Here is a 20,535-nt window from a genome sequence, read left to right as displayed (position 1 = left end):
ACTGATCTTTATCTCAAAGAGGCATACAGGCAATTAGGAGATAAAGGATGTTATAAACATCTATTGTTTAATCCTACTGAGAATTTTCATATTCTGTACAAAAAAATTGATAAGGCCAAGACCATGGACATTATCTCTAAACATGAATATGAATTCCTACAAGTCTCCCATCCGAAAGTACCGACGTTTTATTTAATTCCAAAGGTACATAAGAACCAACAGGAACCCCCAGGAAGACCCATAGTGTCAGGCATAGGAGGGCTGCCTGAGCAAGCCAGCATTTTTGTTGACACACATTTACGACATCATGTGACCTCACTGCCCTCTTATGCTCAAGACACACGAGATGTACTGAGGAAGATTGATGGAGTAAGACTGGAAAAAGGACAGGTGCTAGCCAGCATCGATGTAGAATCCTTGTATACCAGCATCCATCATCTTCAGGGTATAGAAGCAATCAAATTCTATCTAGATATGGAAGGCCCCTCAGAATTTCACAAATTACTGATAGAACTTCTTGAATTTATATTATATAACAACTATTTCGTGTTTAACAACAAGTTATTTCTGCAAGGTTAGCATATGTGTGCTCCCACATATGCTAACCTTTTTTTGGGGTGGTGGGAGCACACGCATGTCTTCTGTGAAGAGAACGAGGAGTACACGTCGTGTGTACCTTTGTGGACTAGATATATTGACGATATTCTCATTATTTGGGATGGTACAGTAGACAAATTTCATGAGTTCATGGTAAAGCTGAATGATAATAAGCTTAACATGAAATTTACGTATGAAATCAGCCAAGAAAGCATTACGTTTCTGGATCTCAGATTACGGATTGATTCTAAGGGAAATTTAATGTCTGACCTCTATAGAAAACCAACCTCAACTAACAGCCTTCTACATCACAATAGTTGCCACTTTCCACCCACTATCTCAAACATTCCGAAGGGTGAATTTATGAGGCTGAGGAGAAACTGTTCCAATGATCAACAATTCAACATGCAAAGTGATCTTTTGGCACAAAGATTAATATGTAGAGGATATAGCAAAAAATCAATCAAAACAGCACGACATACTGCCTCTAGAATTAATAGAGACACTTTGATTTTTCCATCCAATAGGCAAGAAGATCCGGAAAAAGCAACGAATAAAATACGCTTTATTGGAAACTATTGCGAGGAATGGCGACTTTTGAGAACAATTTTACAAAGACACTGGGACATACTAATGAATGATCCAGATCTTAACAAACATCTGGACCCAACAGTCCAAATAAGTTGGCGTAGGGCACAAAACTTGAAAGATATGCTTGTACATAGCCATTTTACTACAGAGAACAAAAGGAAACCAGGTACTACAGGGTTTTTCCCATGTGGTCAGTGTAAAGCCTGTCCCAATATGACAAAGAGGATTGAGGTTTTTGATCGATTTGGCAAGAAACACAAGATCAGACAATATATAAACTGCAATACCAACGCAGTAATATACTGTCTTGAATGCACCTGTAAAAAACATTATATAGGAATGACAACAAGGCCACTCAAACAAAGAATACTAGAACATATAGGAAATATCAAACATGCTTCTAGTGATTTACAAAAATTCAAGAAAATCACTACGGTAGCCCGGCATTTCCACTTACAACATCAAGGATCATATAAAGACCTGAAAGCATTTGGTCTTGATAAGGTATCAATGAATATCAGAAAAGGAGATCTCACTCGAGAACTCTTAAAAAGGGAATGCGAATGGACTTTTCGTATGGGCTCAGTTAATCCCTTTGGGATGAATGAAACCATAAACTATAGCCCGTTTCTTGATATTTAGGCTAATTTTACCTGAGATCTAAATTTCTGACTTTGATATAGATAGTTTGGTATTGAATTTTGTTTTAAATATAATCACACTTCCCTATTTTATTTTTAACCTTATTTTTTTATTTTCATTTCATCGTTATATTATTCTCAGTAATTACCTAAGTAATAGTCAGTCAATCACACCTAGGTACCACAATTTATTGTTATTTTATATATGTCATCAAATATATCACTACATCACACAGTCACATCACAATTTTAAAATTATTTTATTTAAAAAAAAAAAACTTTTACCAATTTATTTTCACAATTTTGATTCTGTTTATAGAATGCTCTTAACACTATTTAATAATTTATATTTTTGATAGTCATTATATCATATCGCAATTTCACTAACAGTATAATAATTATACTTATTAGGAATATTTAATTATTTTTGACCACCATATTCACTTATTAGCACCATTTTCACTATTGCTAGAATCACCTTATAATCATTGAGCAACTTAACGCATGATGGCAATACAGGGAGCTGTATTCCCACAAATGTTCTATTATTAATATTTAAATATACGGATCTGCAGGAATATGTATAATAGCCTTTTATATATCTCAAACATCAGTAAACAATATAAAATGTAGCATACTGCACACCTAAAGATAGTTTATGGGGCAATGATTCCATTACAAGGGTCTGTATTAGTAACAGTGGATTTTGAATAAAGATTTCTATTGTTATAGAATAATATGGATCTAGCTGACACTATTCAGCTGTGGATCATTATCTTTATTGATTATTAGGATTCTAAAAATTGGATAGTTTTGTATAATTGTATACAGCTTTTAATACTATGTGTTTATGTAACATCGTTTTTTCAGTTTGTAATGTCATATATAGTGGGTTATATCTGTTTGTCATAACAATTGTTCTATATATAAGTTTGGGTGACAGAAGGAAAGCTTGCCATAGATTAGCAGCGCAGTTCAAACAACTGACAATTCAGGCCAGTTCCTTGATTAAGAGACAGACGATACCAGCCAGACAATATATATTGCTTCCTCCCCTTTATTCAAAACCATATGCGCATTGGTGGATTAAGCTGCCAATATTAAATAGCAACCTATCATCTTACAGCCGGCGCTATGTATACCCGGCATGCACATGACAGCATTGTGCTTCCTTTGATAAAGCCCGGCGAAATGCGCGTCGGACAGCCTGCTGGTGGGCTCCTTAGTGCGCACTCTGGACCCCTGCACCACGGACGATCATATAGAAGGGAGACACTGATGATAGGTACTTCCTTCCATTTTTTCTTGCTCTCTCATTATAGCAAGCTGCCTGGATTCCCTGCGCTGCTGATTGGCAACAGGGATACAGGTTAGACTGGGCTGTAACAGCAGAAGCAGCTTTCTAATTTCTGGTGCCAGTTCCTGGGACTCTCATTCCCTGTCCTCTAATATTTAAGACAGGCAACAGCAGATCCTGGGCATATAAGTACACCACTCTATATCTACACCTATATCAGGAAAATTGTTTAGTACCATATATACTCTCCCAGATTGAAATAGAGGGACGCCTCTTAAAACCACCATATTATATATATAGATGGTACCCGTGGTGTTCAGCATTTTAATATTGTGGTATTACTATACCTCTTTCATGTTCTATGTATTCGTTTTTTATTATTTCGCCTTTTGTTTTCTTTTGTGTATTTATATGTTAATTGTGATATCTGTCTTATTCCTACGTTGTTTGTATATCTACAGTACAGGTGGATCCACTATATATCAGAACATCTTATTCTAGATAGCAGCTAATTGTACCATCATTAACATATGTTATGTTACAAGGTTGAGGTAGTTCTATCTTATGAACTAATCTACTGGTCCTGGTAGATCATTGAGGGACTACTTATACTACACATACCATATGTTTGGTTTCTGTGACTATTGAAATATTGCATTTTGATACGTGCACTGTCCAGGGCAGTACTTTGATGAATTGTCTATGCTAATTGCGTATATTATCAGGAATATCTATAGCTATACCTCCAGCATTGCATAACAAGCTCAGATACAGTGGATCACTGTTATAAGATACAGTGTATTATACACAATCAATGGTTATATATATCTTTTCATGCTGTTCATGTCTATATAGGTGGATTCTGAGTGTTCATGTTTGATTTTAAAGATATCAATAAACTTGAGTTTTAATATTATCATCAATAATTCCAGATTCACTAACATCAGTAATATATGGTGGATTGTCTGCTGAGATCTTATTGTAATTTTCTTATGTGATAATGACCTCCTCGTAGGTGTCATCTGTTTGTCTAATCGACCATCAATATATTTGTAGCTATCAACATAGTACAGGAGTGTGCCCTGATAGGAGTCTTTTCGCTCTCTCCCTTTTTATCAGAGATATTTTCTCATAAAAAAATTGCCTGTTTAATGGATCTCACGGTGAAAATTAATTTTCATTATAGGAGAAATTTGGATTGTCCCGCATAGAAGGGCAATCTGATAATTTTTTCTTTCTTTATCTCAAGCACTATTTCAAATTTCTTTTTTTTGGGGGGGGGGGGATTAGTTACAATAAATACAACTTGTAGGAGGAACTTTTTTTTATAGGATTGACGAGATACAATTCATACATTTATTTTCAATAGATTCTTACAATATTTAAATATACTTCCCCAGTATTTTGGGGTGCAGCTTCACTCATAAATTGTATATGACGTGCACTAGAAGAGGACACACTAATTTACCTTTTTTTCTAGATAATGTCAGAAGTTAAAGATATGCCTTATAATTTTAAAACATAACATTGATATATAAATTAAAATGGTTATACTAAGATAAAAAGTAAAGAAATTATGTGAAATAAAAGTGATTCAATATATAAAAGTCTGTGTTCAACTTATGATTGTTTTATTAAGGACTGAGATATTTGTCAGTAGGGGCTATATTGTATATTCCAGCTTGAAAGGTACAGTATGTGATGTCTCCCTAAGGAGGTATGTTTACCCTGATAATGGGGGGGATCTGATTCTTGGTAAAAATAAAAAGTCCGTAATGTTCTCCTTTAAACACACGAATATATATATGGAGAGGTGTTGATTATTATAGTCCATTATGAGTTGGCATAATTCTCCCCATGATATGTGACAGTTGTGCATGCAGAGAAAGTAGACAACACTGGTTAGATTAAACCTCCTTTAATGTAACGTGTGTTTTTCACTGAATAGTCTTTAATCAGCTGCCAAATTCAGACACATATTTAGCGTTTAATTCATCAATATATAACTGTGTGTGCTATTGATCAGTGTTGTATATAGTTGCTACTGTGATGTACTAGCTAGATTCTCCTCATTTTTGGGTCTTGTATTGATGCATCTGTTACATAAATGTTTAACATTGTATTGTATTCCTTATAGTGTATCTTTAAAGGGTTAAAGGTTGGTCATAATTCATTAATTTCATATATGCCACCTTTAGAAATAATTTCAAAATGCTTTTCTCAATATGTAGTTATTAGGTGAGGATCCGATTTACAGTAATGCTGGAAGTCTATGTAGTGAACCTTGTGTGTAATCCCACTTGCTCGTCCTGCAGTGGCTAGTACACCAGGGACGGCGCTTCCATTAGGCAGCCGCCTAAGGGTGATGGGCGGCCTGCTGAGGCTGCCTTCTAGAGGGGGCATAGTCTTGCCTCTCACGGAAGCCACTTACTTAGAACACCCGGTGAATGCTGCTTACCCCAGTGGCGGGCGCACATCTAGACCCGCCCCCCGTGACAAAGTACCCCCCCCAATGCAGCTAGACCCGAGAGACAAGCTGCTGCCCGCAGCTCTTGTGACGTCAACAGCTGGCCCATTCTGCCGCTTCGTTTCCACAGTCCGCCTATGGATAGATCCCCTACTTGTCTGCCTGCTCTATGGCTGCTGGCTCTTGTGTGGCTGCGCCCCTCCTCCCATCCTGTGCTGACCCCTGAGCCACCAGGGAGCACACAGGCCTGATGGCCTCTCTCTTCACTGGGGAGCTTTATGGGACAAAGGCTGTTCCTTGAATACAGTAGGAGAAGGTAAGCAGGCTGGGGGAATGTGTGTGTGTGTGTGTACATATGTATATGTGTGTATTTATGTGTACGTGTGTGTGTGTGTGTGTGTGTGTATATATGTCAGGTGCATAAATATTGGGACATTTACAGAATTTTCATATTTTGGCCTCTATTCACCACCACAATGGCTTTGAAATGAAACAAACATTATGTGCTTTAACTGCAGACTTTCAGATTTAATTTGAGGGTAATTACATCCAAATCAGGTGAACGGTGTAGGCATTACAACGGTTTCTATATGTGCCTCCCACTTTTTAAGGCTCCAAAAGTAATGGGACTATCAACTCAAAAGCTATTTCATGGACGGGTGTGGGCTATTCCCTCGTTATTTCATTATCAATTAAGTAGGTAAAAGGTTTGGAGTTGATTCTAGGTGTGACATTTGCATTTGGAATCAGTTGCCGTCGACTCTCAATATGAGATCCAAAGAGCTGTCACTATCAGTGAAGCAAGCCATCATTAGGCCGAAAAATCAAAACAAACCCATCACAAAGTGAGCAAAAACATTAGGTGTGGCCAAATCAACTGTTTGGAACATTCTTAAAAAGAAAGAACGCACCAGAGAGCTCAGCAACACCAAAAGACCCGGAAGACCACGGAAAACAACTGTGGTGGATGACAGAAGAATTATTTCCCTGGTGAAGAAAAACCCCTTCACAACAGTTGGACAAATCAAGAACACTCTCCAGGAGGTAGGTGTATATGTGTCAAAGTCAACAATCAAGAGAAGACTTCACAAGAGTGAATATAGAGGGTTCACCACTAGATGTAAACCATTGGTGAGCCACAAAAACAGGAAGACCAGATTAGAGTTTGCCAAACAACATCTAAAAAAAGCCATTACAGTTCTGGAACAACATCCTATGGACAGATGAGACAAAGATCAACTTGTACCAGAGTGATGGGAAGAGAAGAGTATGGAGAAGGAAAGGAACTGCTCATGATCCAAAACATACCACCTCATCAGTGAAGCATGGTGGTGGTAGTGTCATGGCGTGGGCATGTATGGCTGCCAATGGAACTGGTTCCCTTGTATTTATTGATGATGTGACTGCTGACAAAAGCAGCAGAATGAATTCTGAAGTGTTTCGGGCAATATTATATGCTCATATTCAGTCAAATGCTTCAGAACTCATTGGACGGCGCTTCACAGTGCAGATGGACAATGACCCGAAGCATACTGCAAAAGCAACCGAAGAGTTTTTTAAGGCTAAAAAGTGGAATGTTATGCAATGGCCAAGTCAATCCCCTGACCTGAATCCGATTGAGCATGCATTTCACTTGAAGGAAGACAAATCTGAAGGGAAAATGCCCCAAGAACAAGCAGTAATTGAAGACATTTGCAGTAGAGGCCTGGCAGAGCATCACCAGGGATGAAACCCAGCGTCTGGTGATGTCTATGCGTTCCAGACTTCAGGCTGTAATTGCCTGCAAAGGATTTGCAACAAAGTATTAAAAAGTGAAAGTTAGATTTAGGATTGTTTAGTTTGTCCCATTACTTTTGGCCCCTTAAAAAGTGGGAGGCACATATAGAAACCGTTGTAATTCCTACACCGTTTACCTGATTTGGATGTAATTACCCTCAAATTAAATCTGAAAGTCTGCAGTTAAACCACATCTTGTTTGTTTCATTTCAAAGCCATTGTGGTGGTGAATAGAGGCCAAAAATATGAAAATTCTGTAAATGTCCCAATATTTATGCACCTGACTGTGTGTGTGTGTGTGTGTATATGTATATGTATATATATATGTGTGTGTGTGTGTATATACACAGTGCATCCGGAAAGTATTCACAGCGCTTCACTTTTTCCATAGTTTGCTGCACCTCTCAAGCTCCATCAGGTTGGATGGGAAGCTTCGGTGCACAACCATTTTCAGATCTCTCCAGAGATGTTCAATCGGATTCAAGTCTGGGCACTGGCTGGGCCACTCGATGACATTCACAGAGTTGTCCTGAAGCCATTTCTTTGATATCTTGGCTGTGTGCTTAGGGTCGTTGTCCTGCTGAAAGATGACCCTTCGCCCCAGTCTGAGGACAAAAGCGCTCTGGAGCAGGTTTTCATCCAGGATGTCTCTGTACATTGCTGCATTCATCTTTCCCTCTATCCTGACTAGTCTCCCAGTTCCTGCTGCTGCAAAACATCCCCACAGCATGATGCTGCCACCACCATGCTTCACTGTAGGGATGGTATTGGCCTGGTGATGAGCGGTGCCTGGTTTCCTCCAAACATAATGCCTGGCATTCACACCAAAGAGTTAAATCTTTGTCTCGTCAGACCAGAGAATTTTGTTTCTCATGGTTTGAGAGTCCTTCAGATGCATTTTGGCAAACTCTAGGTGGGCTGCCATGTGCTTTTTACTAAGGAGTGGCTTCTGTCTGGTCACTCTACCATACAGTGCAAGACAAAATAAATACAAGTGGTGGTCTGTAGTATGCGCCCTGAGAAAGACCTCCGGAGAGGTAGAAATGCGTTGGCTGGAAAGAGGGGGATTTTGTTTGGCGTCCTGCCCGAATCAGTGTGGAGAACGTTCCTGGAAGGAGGCTCAAGTGGATCCCGGGTATTACATCTATTCAGCTTATTACAGGCTCAGTTGTGACCTGATTCTGGTACAATGCCAGCTTCACTGAATGTTGGTGTTTTTATGTATTTTACTATTTAAGCCCCAAATTATATGTGGGGGCTGTGTATTGTATATATGAAATAAAATCTGTCGTCTTATTTGAAAAATCACTATTCAAAGTATTTTTTGGTGGATTATTGCATCATACTATATATACCATGAGATAGGGAATTTTCCAATCATAAAGTTTTTCTTTATTTTTTTCCTATATTATTGTACTGTAGAAACTGTCTGCACTAGATTTTCCATTTCTTTTCTCCCTTACATGTTATATGTTCGAATTATTCACAACATATATGGAAGATATCTCAGAAGAATATCTGTGTATTTGATTATTGAAGATAAGTAATTTTTTCTTTTACATTATCTTAGCAATAGGGGGTGCTCAGGTGTGACTACTTTTATTTGTTTATTTTAAACTCTACCATACAGGCCTGATTGGTGGATTTCTGCAGAGATGGTTGTCCTTCTGGAAGGTTCTCCTCTCTCCACAGAGGAATGCTGTAGCTCTGATAGTGACCATCGGGTTCTTGGTCACTTCCCTGACTAGGGCCCTTCTCCCCCAATTGCTCAGTTTAGATGGCCGGCCAACTCTAGGAAGAGTCCTAGTGATTCCGAACTGCTTCCATTTACGGATGATGGAGGCCACTCTGCTCATTGAGACCTTCAAAGCAGCAGATATTTTTCTGTACCCTTCCCCAGATTTGTGCCTTGAGAGATTCCTGTCTCGGAGCACAAACCAAGCATGAAGTCCAAGGAATTGTCTGTAGATCTCTGACATGCACAGTCACATGTGGGACCTTATATACACAGGTGTATGCAGGGTTGTCTTAACAGCAGTGTGGGCCCTGGGCACAGCAATGCACTGGGCCCCACACCCACCCATTCACGGGAAAAAATATATATAGTCAATAAAATTAAACCCTCCTGCAAGCCCATCAGATCTCCCACACATGCAGAGAGACTGTCTGACTGGTCTGAAGCCGATGGATGAAGTGAAACTGGGACTGAGGTGAGTACTCATCATTGGGGGGGGGGTTGGGGGGGGGGGGAGGTTAGATCAGAATACAGTGCACTGGCGGCCAGCTTATAAAAATATCACAAATTTACCAACTGGCCGCGGCTGCAGGGGGACGGATTGGCGGGCCCCTACAAGCTTCGGGCCTTTGGGCAACTGCCCAACAAGCCCAATAGAAGAGATGGCCCTCAAAATTGCCTTTCAAAATTATGTCCAATAAATTGATTTTACCACAGGTGGACTCCAATTAAGCTGTACGAACATCTCAAGGATGATCAGTGGCAACAGAATGCACCTGAGCTCAATTTTGAGCTTCATGGCAAAGGCTGTGAATACTTGTGATTTCTTAGTTGATGTTTTTTTTTTTTATTAAATTTGCAAAAATCTGAAACTTTTTACACATTGTCATTATTGGGTATTGTGTGTAGACTTTTGAGGGCAAAAATTAATTTACTCCATTTTGGAATAAGGCTGTAACATAACATAAAATGTGGAAAAAGTGAAGCGCTGTGAATACTTTCCGGATGCAATGTGTATGTATGTGTATATAATACTATATAAAATTATTGCACTCACCAGGTAGTTGAAAGATAAAATCACATCTTTATTGAATACTCACTAAAAAATCGTCATAGTAGTCAACGTTTCGGTTCTCTCAGGAACCGTCATCAGGACAGCAGCATAGATGCAAACATTGTCCTGTTTGCATCTATGCTGCTGTCCTGATGAAGGTTCCTGAGAGAACCGAAACGTCGACTACTATGACTTTTTTAGTGAGTTTTCAATAAAGATGTGATTTTATCTTTCAACTACCTGGTGAGTGCAATTTTTTTCTATTGTTTTGTATTTTTAGATTACCTTTTGGTATTCAGGAGGAGCACCACTGCAATTTATGCACGGTTTTTGCTTTGAGTCCAGACTTTAACTTTCGTGTGTGTGTGTGTGTGTGTGTGTGTATATGTATGTATATATATATATATATATATATTCTCTCAAGATGAAGGCCAACAACTGTGGCAGAACACATGGCGTACTGTATTCCTGACGAAGGGGTCCGGAGGGCCTTGAAACGTTGATGCTACAATAAATATCGCTATATTAAACCCTGGAGTGACGCCATGTGTTCTGTCACGGTTGGTGGCAGGGCCGCCATCAGGGGGGGACTGCCGGGCCTGGTGTCCCGGGCCCGGAGAGAGAGGGGGCCCGGTGGTCAGCATTAATGGAGAAGACGCGGCGTGCAGGCACTTGCAGCATCTAAATAAGTTTCCACTTTCCAGCCGCGAGCGGAACGGCAGCCAATCAGGAGCGGCCGCTCCTGATTGGGTGCTGTTCTGCAAGCAGCCAATCAGGAGCGGCCGCTGCCGATTGGCTGCTCGCGGGACAACCAATCAGGAGCGGCCGCTCCTGATTGGCTGCTTGCAGAACAACACCCAATCAGGAGCGGCCGCTCCTGATTGGTTGTCCCGCGAGCAGCCAATCGGCAGCGGCCGCTCCTGATTGGCTGTCGGTCCGCGAGCAGCCAATCAGCAGTGGCCGCTCCTGATTGGCTGTCGGTCCGCGAGCTGTGATTGGCTCGTGGCCAGTGCCTTATTTGAAATGACACCGACGCTTTCTTGGTGGCTGCAGGTGCATAACTGCACTGCTGCGGCCCTGCAACCTGGGCCCCCGCTCTCTCCGGACCAGCTGAAGTAAGTACATAGCCAGCCTCTCACTGCGCGTCCGCCCCCCCCCCCCCAACTCCAGACAGCCTCCCCTGCCCTGTGCCTCTCCCCTACTCCTAACAGCCCTCCCTCCCATGTGCCTCCCTCTTCTCCAGCCTTTCCTAACCTGCCTCCCCCCCCCAATAAGGTTCAGCCTCCCCTGTCCTATGCTCTTCCCCAGGGGGGCCCTGAATATTTTATTAGTACCGGGCCCCACAATTTCTGGGGGCAGCCCTGGTTGGTGGCCTTGCAACTAGATACTTTATGCCATTGAATGTGCAAGCACCCAGGTCATTTATATTTATTGAGGATCCGTGAGTACGTGTACATTAGTGACCCTATGGTTGCGCTGAATGTCTGACTGTATATGGCCAACAGTGTCCTAATACCAACACACTCACTGCTGACAGTCACTCCTCCAGTCACCGCCCAGGAACGCCTATCGAAGTTGGATGGATTGCCATGCAATTCTAATGTGTTCCCTGGTGGTAACCATTATAACATATGCGCAGATGCCCAGTGTTTTAAATGCGTCTACCTCTGAATCGTCCCCTCTCTATCCTGTCTGTGTCCCCTGATTACACTAGAGACTGCCTGGATGTACCTGCAAATGTTGCGCATTATGTATTTTTTTTGGAGGGAGTGTTTCTTTATGTGACAGTGGCGGCTTTGGAACATTTAGTACGCCACCTCCACACTTCTAACAGTCCAGGTTTTAAGGATAGCCATATTTGAGCAAATGTGACTTAATTAGTACCTCAGTTATTTTGATTTAACCATCTGTGCTCAAGCCTAGATATTACTAAAACCAGGACTGTTAGTGTGCCTTGAGGACTGAGGTTGGGAATTACTACACTATAGTATTAAATTATACTACAGGTTCAGTCTCCCATATCTAAAATGCTTGGGACCAAGGGTATTTTGGATATCGGAATATTCCGTATTTTGGAATATTTGTATACCATATTGAAATGTCTTAGGAATAGGGCCCAAATCTAAACACAGAATGCATTTATGAATCATATACACCTTTATACACACAGCCTGAAGGTAATTTTATACAATATTTTCAGTAATTTTGTGGCTCAAAGTTTGTGTGTATATACATGAAATTCATTTATGTTTCATATATACCTTATACACACAGCCTATAGGTCATTTTATACTTTATTTTTAATAATTGTGTGCCTTAATAAAGTTTGTGTACATTGAACCATCATAAGTTTCACTATCTCGGTCATGCTAAAAATATTCCGTATTTCGGAATATTTTTGGATATGGGAGACTCAACCTGTATAGTCATTTACACACAGACTTTTCTGCAGTGAACACACCGATGAGCATTTTGCTATTGAGCTTTCTTAAGGTAAACGTTGAACATCTGGTTTGGAACTAAGCCGAAGGAGCTGCCCAATGTAAGAATGCAATGTATTGTATGTTTGACATGCACACAGACTACGAATAAGCAAAGCATGGACTTGTGTTATTCACAGTCCATTACGTAACTTACCTGGCTGTCACTTGGAGAGTCAGCTGAGCCAAGTCCTGAAAAACACATGATGAAAAAACCCTTAATATTTTATAATTGTTTACAAATGGGGTCTGAAATTTGTATATGTGAGGCTGACAGTAGACTATTGCAATTCCTAGTATTAAATACTTCACACACAAAAGTAGATCATAATACAAAGTAAGCACTTTTACCTATGAAGCTCAGAGAAGCATGGTCTTGTAACACAAGTGCTGCTACATCCCTCTACCAGCTATTTGTGAGAAGATAAGCAAGCAGTAGAGCCAGTGTTGCCTGAGTACCTGTTATACTCCCACACATTCACCTAAAATCTCACCTCTGTGCAGGTCAGGGAGTAGCAGCTATACAAATACTGCATGGATGCAATGTCAAAATACAGCCTGTTTAGCCCTCTAAAGACTGCAATGGGGAATTTGTTTGTCATTTTAGGTAAGATTATTACTGTAGCAAATAGTATTGGGTAGAGTGATTACTCATTTAGTATACAGTATATGTTGTCTATACAGTGGAAGCAGCCATTTTACAGGATGAGGCAATATTCATAAGAATGCAGTCAGTAAGGTTAATAGTACCTAGTTATTTGATAGCCTGAATGTTGGTGCAGTCCTTGAGGGGGCTGCCTCTGTTTGTGTGTGTGTGTGTGTGTGTGTGTGTGTGTGTAGGGCCACTAGTGGGCTGTGTCCAGATGTTGGTACAGTCGATAAAGTGGCTGCCTACCCTGCGTGTGTATGCCCACAGGGGGCTGCCTCCACTTCTGTACTGTACTGTAACACTTTTTAATCTATAATGAACAGCTGTACAGTACACCTCTATACATGGGACTGATATCTACAACTTTTTTTTTGTAGATTATATATAAAAATTACTTTACTTTGCCTAATGTTGCCCTTTATGTATTTTATGTCCTTGAGCGAGTCTGGTCTGAAGTGTGATTCTGGAATGTTAGGATCGGAGCGAGAGCACTGGGTCAGGTAACCAAGCCCCAGCCTTTCCAGCTGGGAAACATGCGCTTTATTCACGTGAAGAGGTGATAGGTATCTCTTAGGGGCTGACCGCAGGGTCAAGTGCTCTAGGACAGGGTCAGTGCACATGTGTTGGGGGATGGAATTTTTCTTCCTAAAACAGAAAGAGGGTGATTTAGAGGTTTATGTATTAGTCAACCTGCATCATTACTATCACTACTTAATACTTATACATTATTATAATAATAAACTTCTTTGCATGCTAAATATTATTTTTTCTGCTGCATATATGATTAGATGCCTTACAAACCTCTGTGAAGACCTTTATAGAAGAGACATTTCCCCACTAAGGAACACCCCTCCATATTCAGAAGAACAGTCCTTCACTGGATGGTGCATCACTGTGACCTGCAGTATGGTGCTTCAGACACACTTTTAAATGTCAATATTCCCCTTATATGGAATCAAACAAACATGCTCAAATGCCTGTAAGTATTTTTGTTTCTTAAGAACATGGATAATTGGGAGGGCAGATGACATTGGGCTCTATTTACTACAATCCGCATATTGAATGCAGATTGTAGTGTGATATTAACGACTGAATTCGCATTGCGAATTCAGGCAATATCACAGGTATTTACTACAAATCCCTTGCAGGGATAAAGCTTGTGATAAAGCTCTATCCCTGCGAATCCCCTCTGCACACTAGTTATGGTATTTTCGGAAAAAATACAGAGACAAAGTGCCTGCGACTGCGCCGACTGGCAGCCGCTGCTACCTCCCCCGGAGCTAAGCCCCGCCCCCCATTATCCCTTAATTACACTTACCTGCATGATCCTGGCCTCCGGTAATGTCCTCCATGCCTCCAATCAGGTGATATCCCATACTGCACTGGGACTCGATCACCTGATGACCGGGCCGCAGTGCACTATGGGAGACCAGCTGACCGGTCCCTGGAGTCAGGTAAGTTATTTTTTTATTTATTTTGTTTTTACAATTTTTTTTTTTTTTTTTTACAGTAATCAGCTTGCGGTCTGGGCAACTAACTATTGGGTGCCTGTACCATTACAATTTCAATAGGATAGACTGGCAATGGCATTAAAAGTATAATATTCCTAGCGCTAAAAATGTTAAGCACACTCTAGTTAGTACCCTCAGTTCACATTATGCCACACAGAAACTCCAGATTACATGCCATAGTGCCCCCTAACTCTGGTGACGTAGCCATGTGCAGGGGCCCTTGGGACCCAAGTAGCCCTGTTGTTAATATAGCAGTGTCCCTGCTTGCTATTATCACACAACCAACCTGTCTCTGTATATCTGGCCTTCCCCTATTTACCATTTTATTTAGAATAAATTGGAAGTAAATCTCATTTCAATACTTTCCTTACATTTGGTCTGTGGTTTCTATTGTGCGCATAGATGTGTTTGTTTCTTCAATGTCTGGAACAGTTGTAAGCTCTTTAACAAGATACAAACATTCTGTTAGATATAAATATATAGTCATATTATTACGCATTACATACAGTCCAGGTAAAGTCTCTAGTTCCATATATAACTGTGCACAACTCATACCTGTAATATATGAGGAAATGTATATGTATTGGATTCACGGCTGAGATTACCATTTTTTTTAGCAATAAGTGTGTGTGTATAATATACAGTAATTGGCCACCTGCACTAATTTATACACTAGCACAGACCCTAAAGTATGCTATATGAGTGTGAATATATCATATATAATATATTATATATAATCACATTGCTAACTAGTGTTATTTGTGGTTTCTTTTTGCTTTCTATGGTTTCAAGCACACTCATATAGCATACTTTAGGGGTCTGTTAGTGTATAAATTAGTTCCGGTGGCCAATTACTGGTAAATACTATAAATTCTCTGTCCCCTCCTGTAAATTCTGTGGATAGTAGAAGTCACCTCCTCCGAGAACCATTGCCATGTAAATTCCCTACGCACACAGGCACACTGAGGTGACTTGTAATATGTAAAATGTACAGTCGAGTGTGTTTTTATTTTTATATTGCACCCATTTCTTAATGAACACTAAAGTAATGACAGGAGAACTCAACGTTAATACACCTCTTATACAGGCATGTCAAATTGTTCTGTGGTGCATGTCTCAGCCTTTAAAAGCAAGGAGACCTTTGGGACACTTCCAGCACTCCCCTAAACCCAACACTAATATTTAATAACACTGACTGTACCTGCGTCAAAATCTAGAAGATGCTCGCTTACAAAACCAGTGTGAAACCCGTCACTGCTTAGCTGGAAAAGAAAACAGAACAGCAGCTCTGTATTTGCATAACAATAAATGGAAATATATTCTTAGAACTGGGGATCGAAGTACATGAAGATTTAGGTTATGCATTACAAGGATTAAAAAACGAAATAAGAAAAAAGAACACTTTGAAGGCCCTATCTGGCCTATTTAGACAATTACAGCACCTCCCAATAGGGGTTGGGTACCGGATGCCGGTGGTCAGAATACCGACAACTGCATCCCGACGCATGCAGTACCCTAGCCCTAACCATGCCCCTAACTCACCTTTCCCACAGCCTAACCGTCCCCCTAGCGCCTAACACTAATCCATACCCTAAGCCTAATACTGTCAGGATGCCAGCGGCCGGGATTCTGACTACTGGCGGGATTCTGTCCACCAGCATCCCGACCACTGGGATCCCGACCACATTCCCCCCTATAGTCCATGTTTTGACTATTTAGTGGACCATATTACCGTTTCTTTCAGTTTGATTTTTCTCTTTTTAATATATATGGAGATATAGATGTGGACAGGCCATAAACTGTTCTAGCTTGTAATTGTATTTATTTTACTACTGTGAGGCTAAATCCTGGGAGCCTCAGTTTACATTCTCTCCCCTGGCATTTTGGTTCTAATCTCAGCCCTCGTCCTGATAATATATTTATTGTATTTGTACATACTGACCTTATGCTCAGTTCCACTTCCCTATTTCTACAAACTACATCAAGTTCTAGGCATCTGCTCTAATGCTCCATGGTGCTTATGTTAATCGTTATTAGATATTTTTAAACATAACATTCTCTATGACCATGTTCAGTGGTCATGTTAAGAATTTTAATGGCTCCTAGAAGGTCCCGACATCATTTGTTAGATGCCTCAGCAAGTTGTCTCTGGAAAGTATATTGAAATAGAGGAAGCTACATCTGTCTTTACCCTGTGAAATTAAATAGCATGAACTCCCATTTCACAACCTGTTGAAATAGTCCCATCTTGTTACGCAATTAGTTATTGTATTGAGAGGTGGCTGAAAGCCTTGTGCCAGTCATCTGTTTAAACATGATATGGCTGAGTGATTTTTACCCAAGGTGCAGGTGGTGTAGTGTGTGCTGCTGACAGCTTAATTCTGAGCACTGGAAAACAAAGTGGCTACAATCATGGACTCCCATCTGCCTGGCTAGAGAGCACTGTATCCAAAACGTAGAGGTACAATGCTTCTAAATTTACTTCTCCTGGACCTAAATTCTCTTGTCTCTCACTTACTATGCATAGTGCTTTGTTCCTAAATTCAATGCAATCCATTTTGTATGTTTATTTTATATGATGGTGTTTTGGGGCATATTTTGTATAGTAACTTACCCTCTTGTTTTGTGCACAAATTGCACACTATACAAATGTTCCTGTTGAAATAACGGGGGTTATGATCTGGCTATTAATGGCTTTTAGATGGTGTAGTGGTACAAATGATATGCAACAAGCTTAATGTAAAAAGCTATTTGCAGAAACCGACAAACTATAGCTTAGCTTTTAAAATGTATAGAAATTGGAGGCATTTTTATATTTGGTCTCAACAAATTAATAATTTGTTGATAAGAAATTGAAGGATTGATCAGGTAAATTCTTGAAGATTTGGATTGTGATTAGATTTTATTATTATTAATAATAATAACATTACTTCTACTACTATGTAGGTGCCCTCTTGGGGCCCTGGCAGCCAGAGGCAGACACTTTTGTGTCTGGGAGTTATGCCATTAAATGTGAATTGGATGGTCGTTACCTAGCATTCAGAGTTCAAACCATGTGATATGTCTAAGTAAATTGTGACTTTGATCAGTCCATTAATGGTCACCATCGATGGTTCCATCAGTGATTTACCATTGATGGCACAAAACCATCTATGGTGATTCATCAGTGGTTGCACACCTCGATGGTCACCGCTGCTGGGGGGCATGATGGCCAGCAGGCCAGTCAGAATCTGGGATGGGGCTTAATGTGCTGCCGGGGACGGGGCTAAGCTCTGTGCCATGAGGGGGAGGGGGGACCATTGGGTCCTAACCTGCCATCGATGGCAAAGAACCACTGTATCTCAAAAACCATCGGTAGTAAACCATCAATGATAACTATCGATAGTCATCCCTATTTTGAATCTGGGCCTGAAGAGGAGGAAGAATGTGAAAGTATTTTTCCAGCTCTCAAAAAGGGCCTGACTGTTTTCTTTTTTTAAATTAAGATTTCAACCCAGTCCATATGAATAACTTGGAACTATTTTTTCTTAGCAAGTTGGTATACTGACGGTGTTAAGTGAATCCAGTGTGGAGTATCAGCTTTTTTCCTGCAGCATTAATAGCGATCAGGAGATTCTTGCAGCCTCACATAGTTCATCAAATGGGTTTCAGTATGTCTCTTAACTAATAAGTTTAACCTAAATATACGAACTAGGAGGCAGTCCCCCAGACAATGAAACAAATCTGCCTCCAAAATTTAATATTCTGGACAAGTTAATGCTGGTAAGGGCCCATGAGAAGACTCTGCTTTGAGGACAAATAAGTCTGGTGAAACACAAAAAAGTTGCCCATAGCAAACAATCAGCTTTTACCAATCATTTTATAGAAATTACTGGATAAAGGATAGCTAGACACTGATTGGTTGCAATGGAAACGTCTCCACTTCTCCTCTGTATAAGGTTTGATACATATCCTTTTGATTCTATCTAGAATTTATTTTTATAATTATTTTGGTGCATTACATAAACTCCATCAATTATATATTGTCACCCAGTCCAGCGCATTACCCAAAGTCTGCCATAGTCCATGAAAATGGCTGTCACGGTTAAAAGATGTAGCCATCAGAAGTGTATATTATCTGTCAGAAGGTTGACAATGTCAACATCTGAACTGTCGCCATGCGAAATGTTGACAGTCTGAGGATGCCGTGGGCAGGGCCGGATTAACAATGGGGCGGGTGGAGCTACAGCTCCAGGCCACCCCATGAAAATAGGCCCAGAGGACCTACTGCAGTACAGGCTGCGGCTGACAGGTAAAAGAAAAGTTTTTCCTGTCACCACCACAGCGTTCCGACTCCCCGTCCATTCTGCTGTCAGAATCATCATCTCCCATTCCACCCCTGAAGTCCCGCATTACCATCGGGTCTGCTCGTAGCTCCGCCCCTGGATAGTCTGAAACTCCACCCCCAGGCTGGCTGGCAGTCTATTCTGAGGTGCACTAAGCTCCGCCCACGAATCTCGTTAAGCCCCGCCTCCTTATGCTGCATACTCCGGGATGCCCAAGTTGTGCCTGCTCCTGTGTCTTATAAAGCCACGTCCATTGACCCCTTACCCCTCCTTGGCAAATGAGCTGGAACACTGCAGGCAGACACTAGTAGTCAGAAAACTCATGAAAGGATACATAACCAGAGATGGGTGTAATGTCTGTGTGTGTCTATCTATATCTATCTATCTATCTATCTATCTATCTATCTATCTATCTATCTATCTATCTCATATCTGTCTATCTATATATTATGTGTTTTTAACATATATGTATGTAAATATGTATGTGTGGATATAATATATATGTGTATGTATGTAAATATGTGTGTATATATATATATATATATACAGTCAGGTCCATAAATATTGGGACATTGACAGAATTTTCAGATTTTGGCCTCTATTCACCACCACAATGGTTTTGAAATGAAACAAACAAGATGTGCTTTAACTGCAGACTTTCAGATTTAATTTGAGGGTAATTACATCCAAATCGGGTGAACGGTGTAGGAATTACAACAGTTTCAATATGTGCCTCCCACTTTTTAAGGGACCAAAAGTAATGGGACTATCAACTCAAAAGCTATTTCGTGGACAGGTGTGAGCTATTCCCTCGTTATTTCATTATCAATTAACAAGGTAAAAGTTCTGGAGTTGATTATAGGTGTGACATTTGCATTTGGAATCAGTTGCTATCAACTCTCAATATGAGATCCAAAGAGCTGTCACTATCAGTGAAGCAAGCCATCATTAGGCTGAAAAATCAAAACAAACCCATCAGAGAGATAGCAAAAACATTAGGTGTGGCCAAATCAACTGTTTGGAACATTCTTAAAAAGAAAGAACGCACCGAAGAGCTCAGCAACACCAAAAGACCCGGAAGACCACAGAAAACAACTGTGGTGGATGACAAAAGAATTATTTCCCTGGTGAAGAAAAACCCCTTCACAACAGTTGGCCAAATCAAGAACACTCTCCAGGAGGTAGATGTATATGTGTCAAAGTCAACAATCAAGAGAAGACTTCACAAGAGTGAATATAGAGGGTTCACCACAAGATGCAAACCATTGGTGAGCCACAAAAACAGGAAGACCAGATTAGAGTTTGCCAAACAACATCTAAAAAACCATTACAGTTCTGGAACAACATCCTATGGACAGATGAGACAAAGATCAACTTGTACCAGAGTGATGGGAAGAGAAGAGAAGGAAAGG

General features: G+C 40.5%; 1 protein-coding gene across 1 annotated transcript in view; it reads right to left on the bottom strand.

The window, feature by feature from the left end:
- Positions 1-20,535, bottom strand: part of MAP3K19 (mitogen-activated protein kinase kinase kinase 19) — a 66,305-nt gene that overhangs the window by 26,100 nt on the left and 19,670 nt on the right. Inside the window, exons 7-10 of the mRNA XM_088472271.1 lie at positions 16,000-16,060; positions 15,170-15,239; positions 13,688-13,932; positions 12,796-12,830 (exon numbers count right to left, since the gene is read on the bottom strand). Coding sequence (XP_088328397.1) covers positions 12,796-12,830; positions 13,688-13,932; positions 15,170-15,239; positions 16,000-16,060 — 411 coding nt within the window. The remainder of the gene's footprint in view (positions 1-12,795; positions 12,831-13,687; positions 13,933-15,169; positions 15,240-15,999; positions 16,061-20,535) is intronic.

This window comes from Taudactylus pleione, unplaced genomic scaffold (assembly GCF_031769625.1).
Source record: "Taudactylus pleione unplaced genomic scaffold, aTauple2 ptg000122l, whole genome shotgun sequence".
Classification (NCBI taxonomy): domain Eukaryota; kingdom Metazoa; phylum Chordata; class Amphibia; order Anura; family Myobatrachidae; genus Taudactylus; species Taudactylus pleione.
This window is presented reverse-complemented; position numbering and strand designations above follow the sequence as displayed.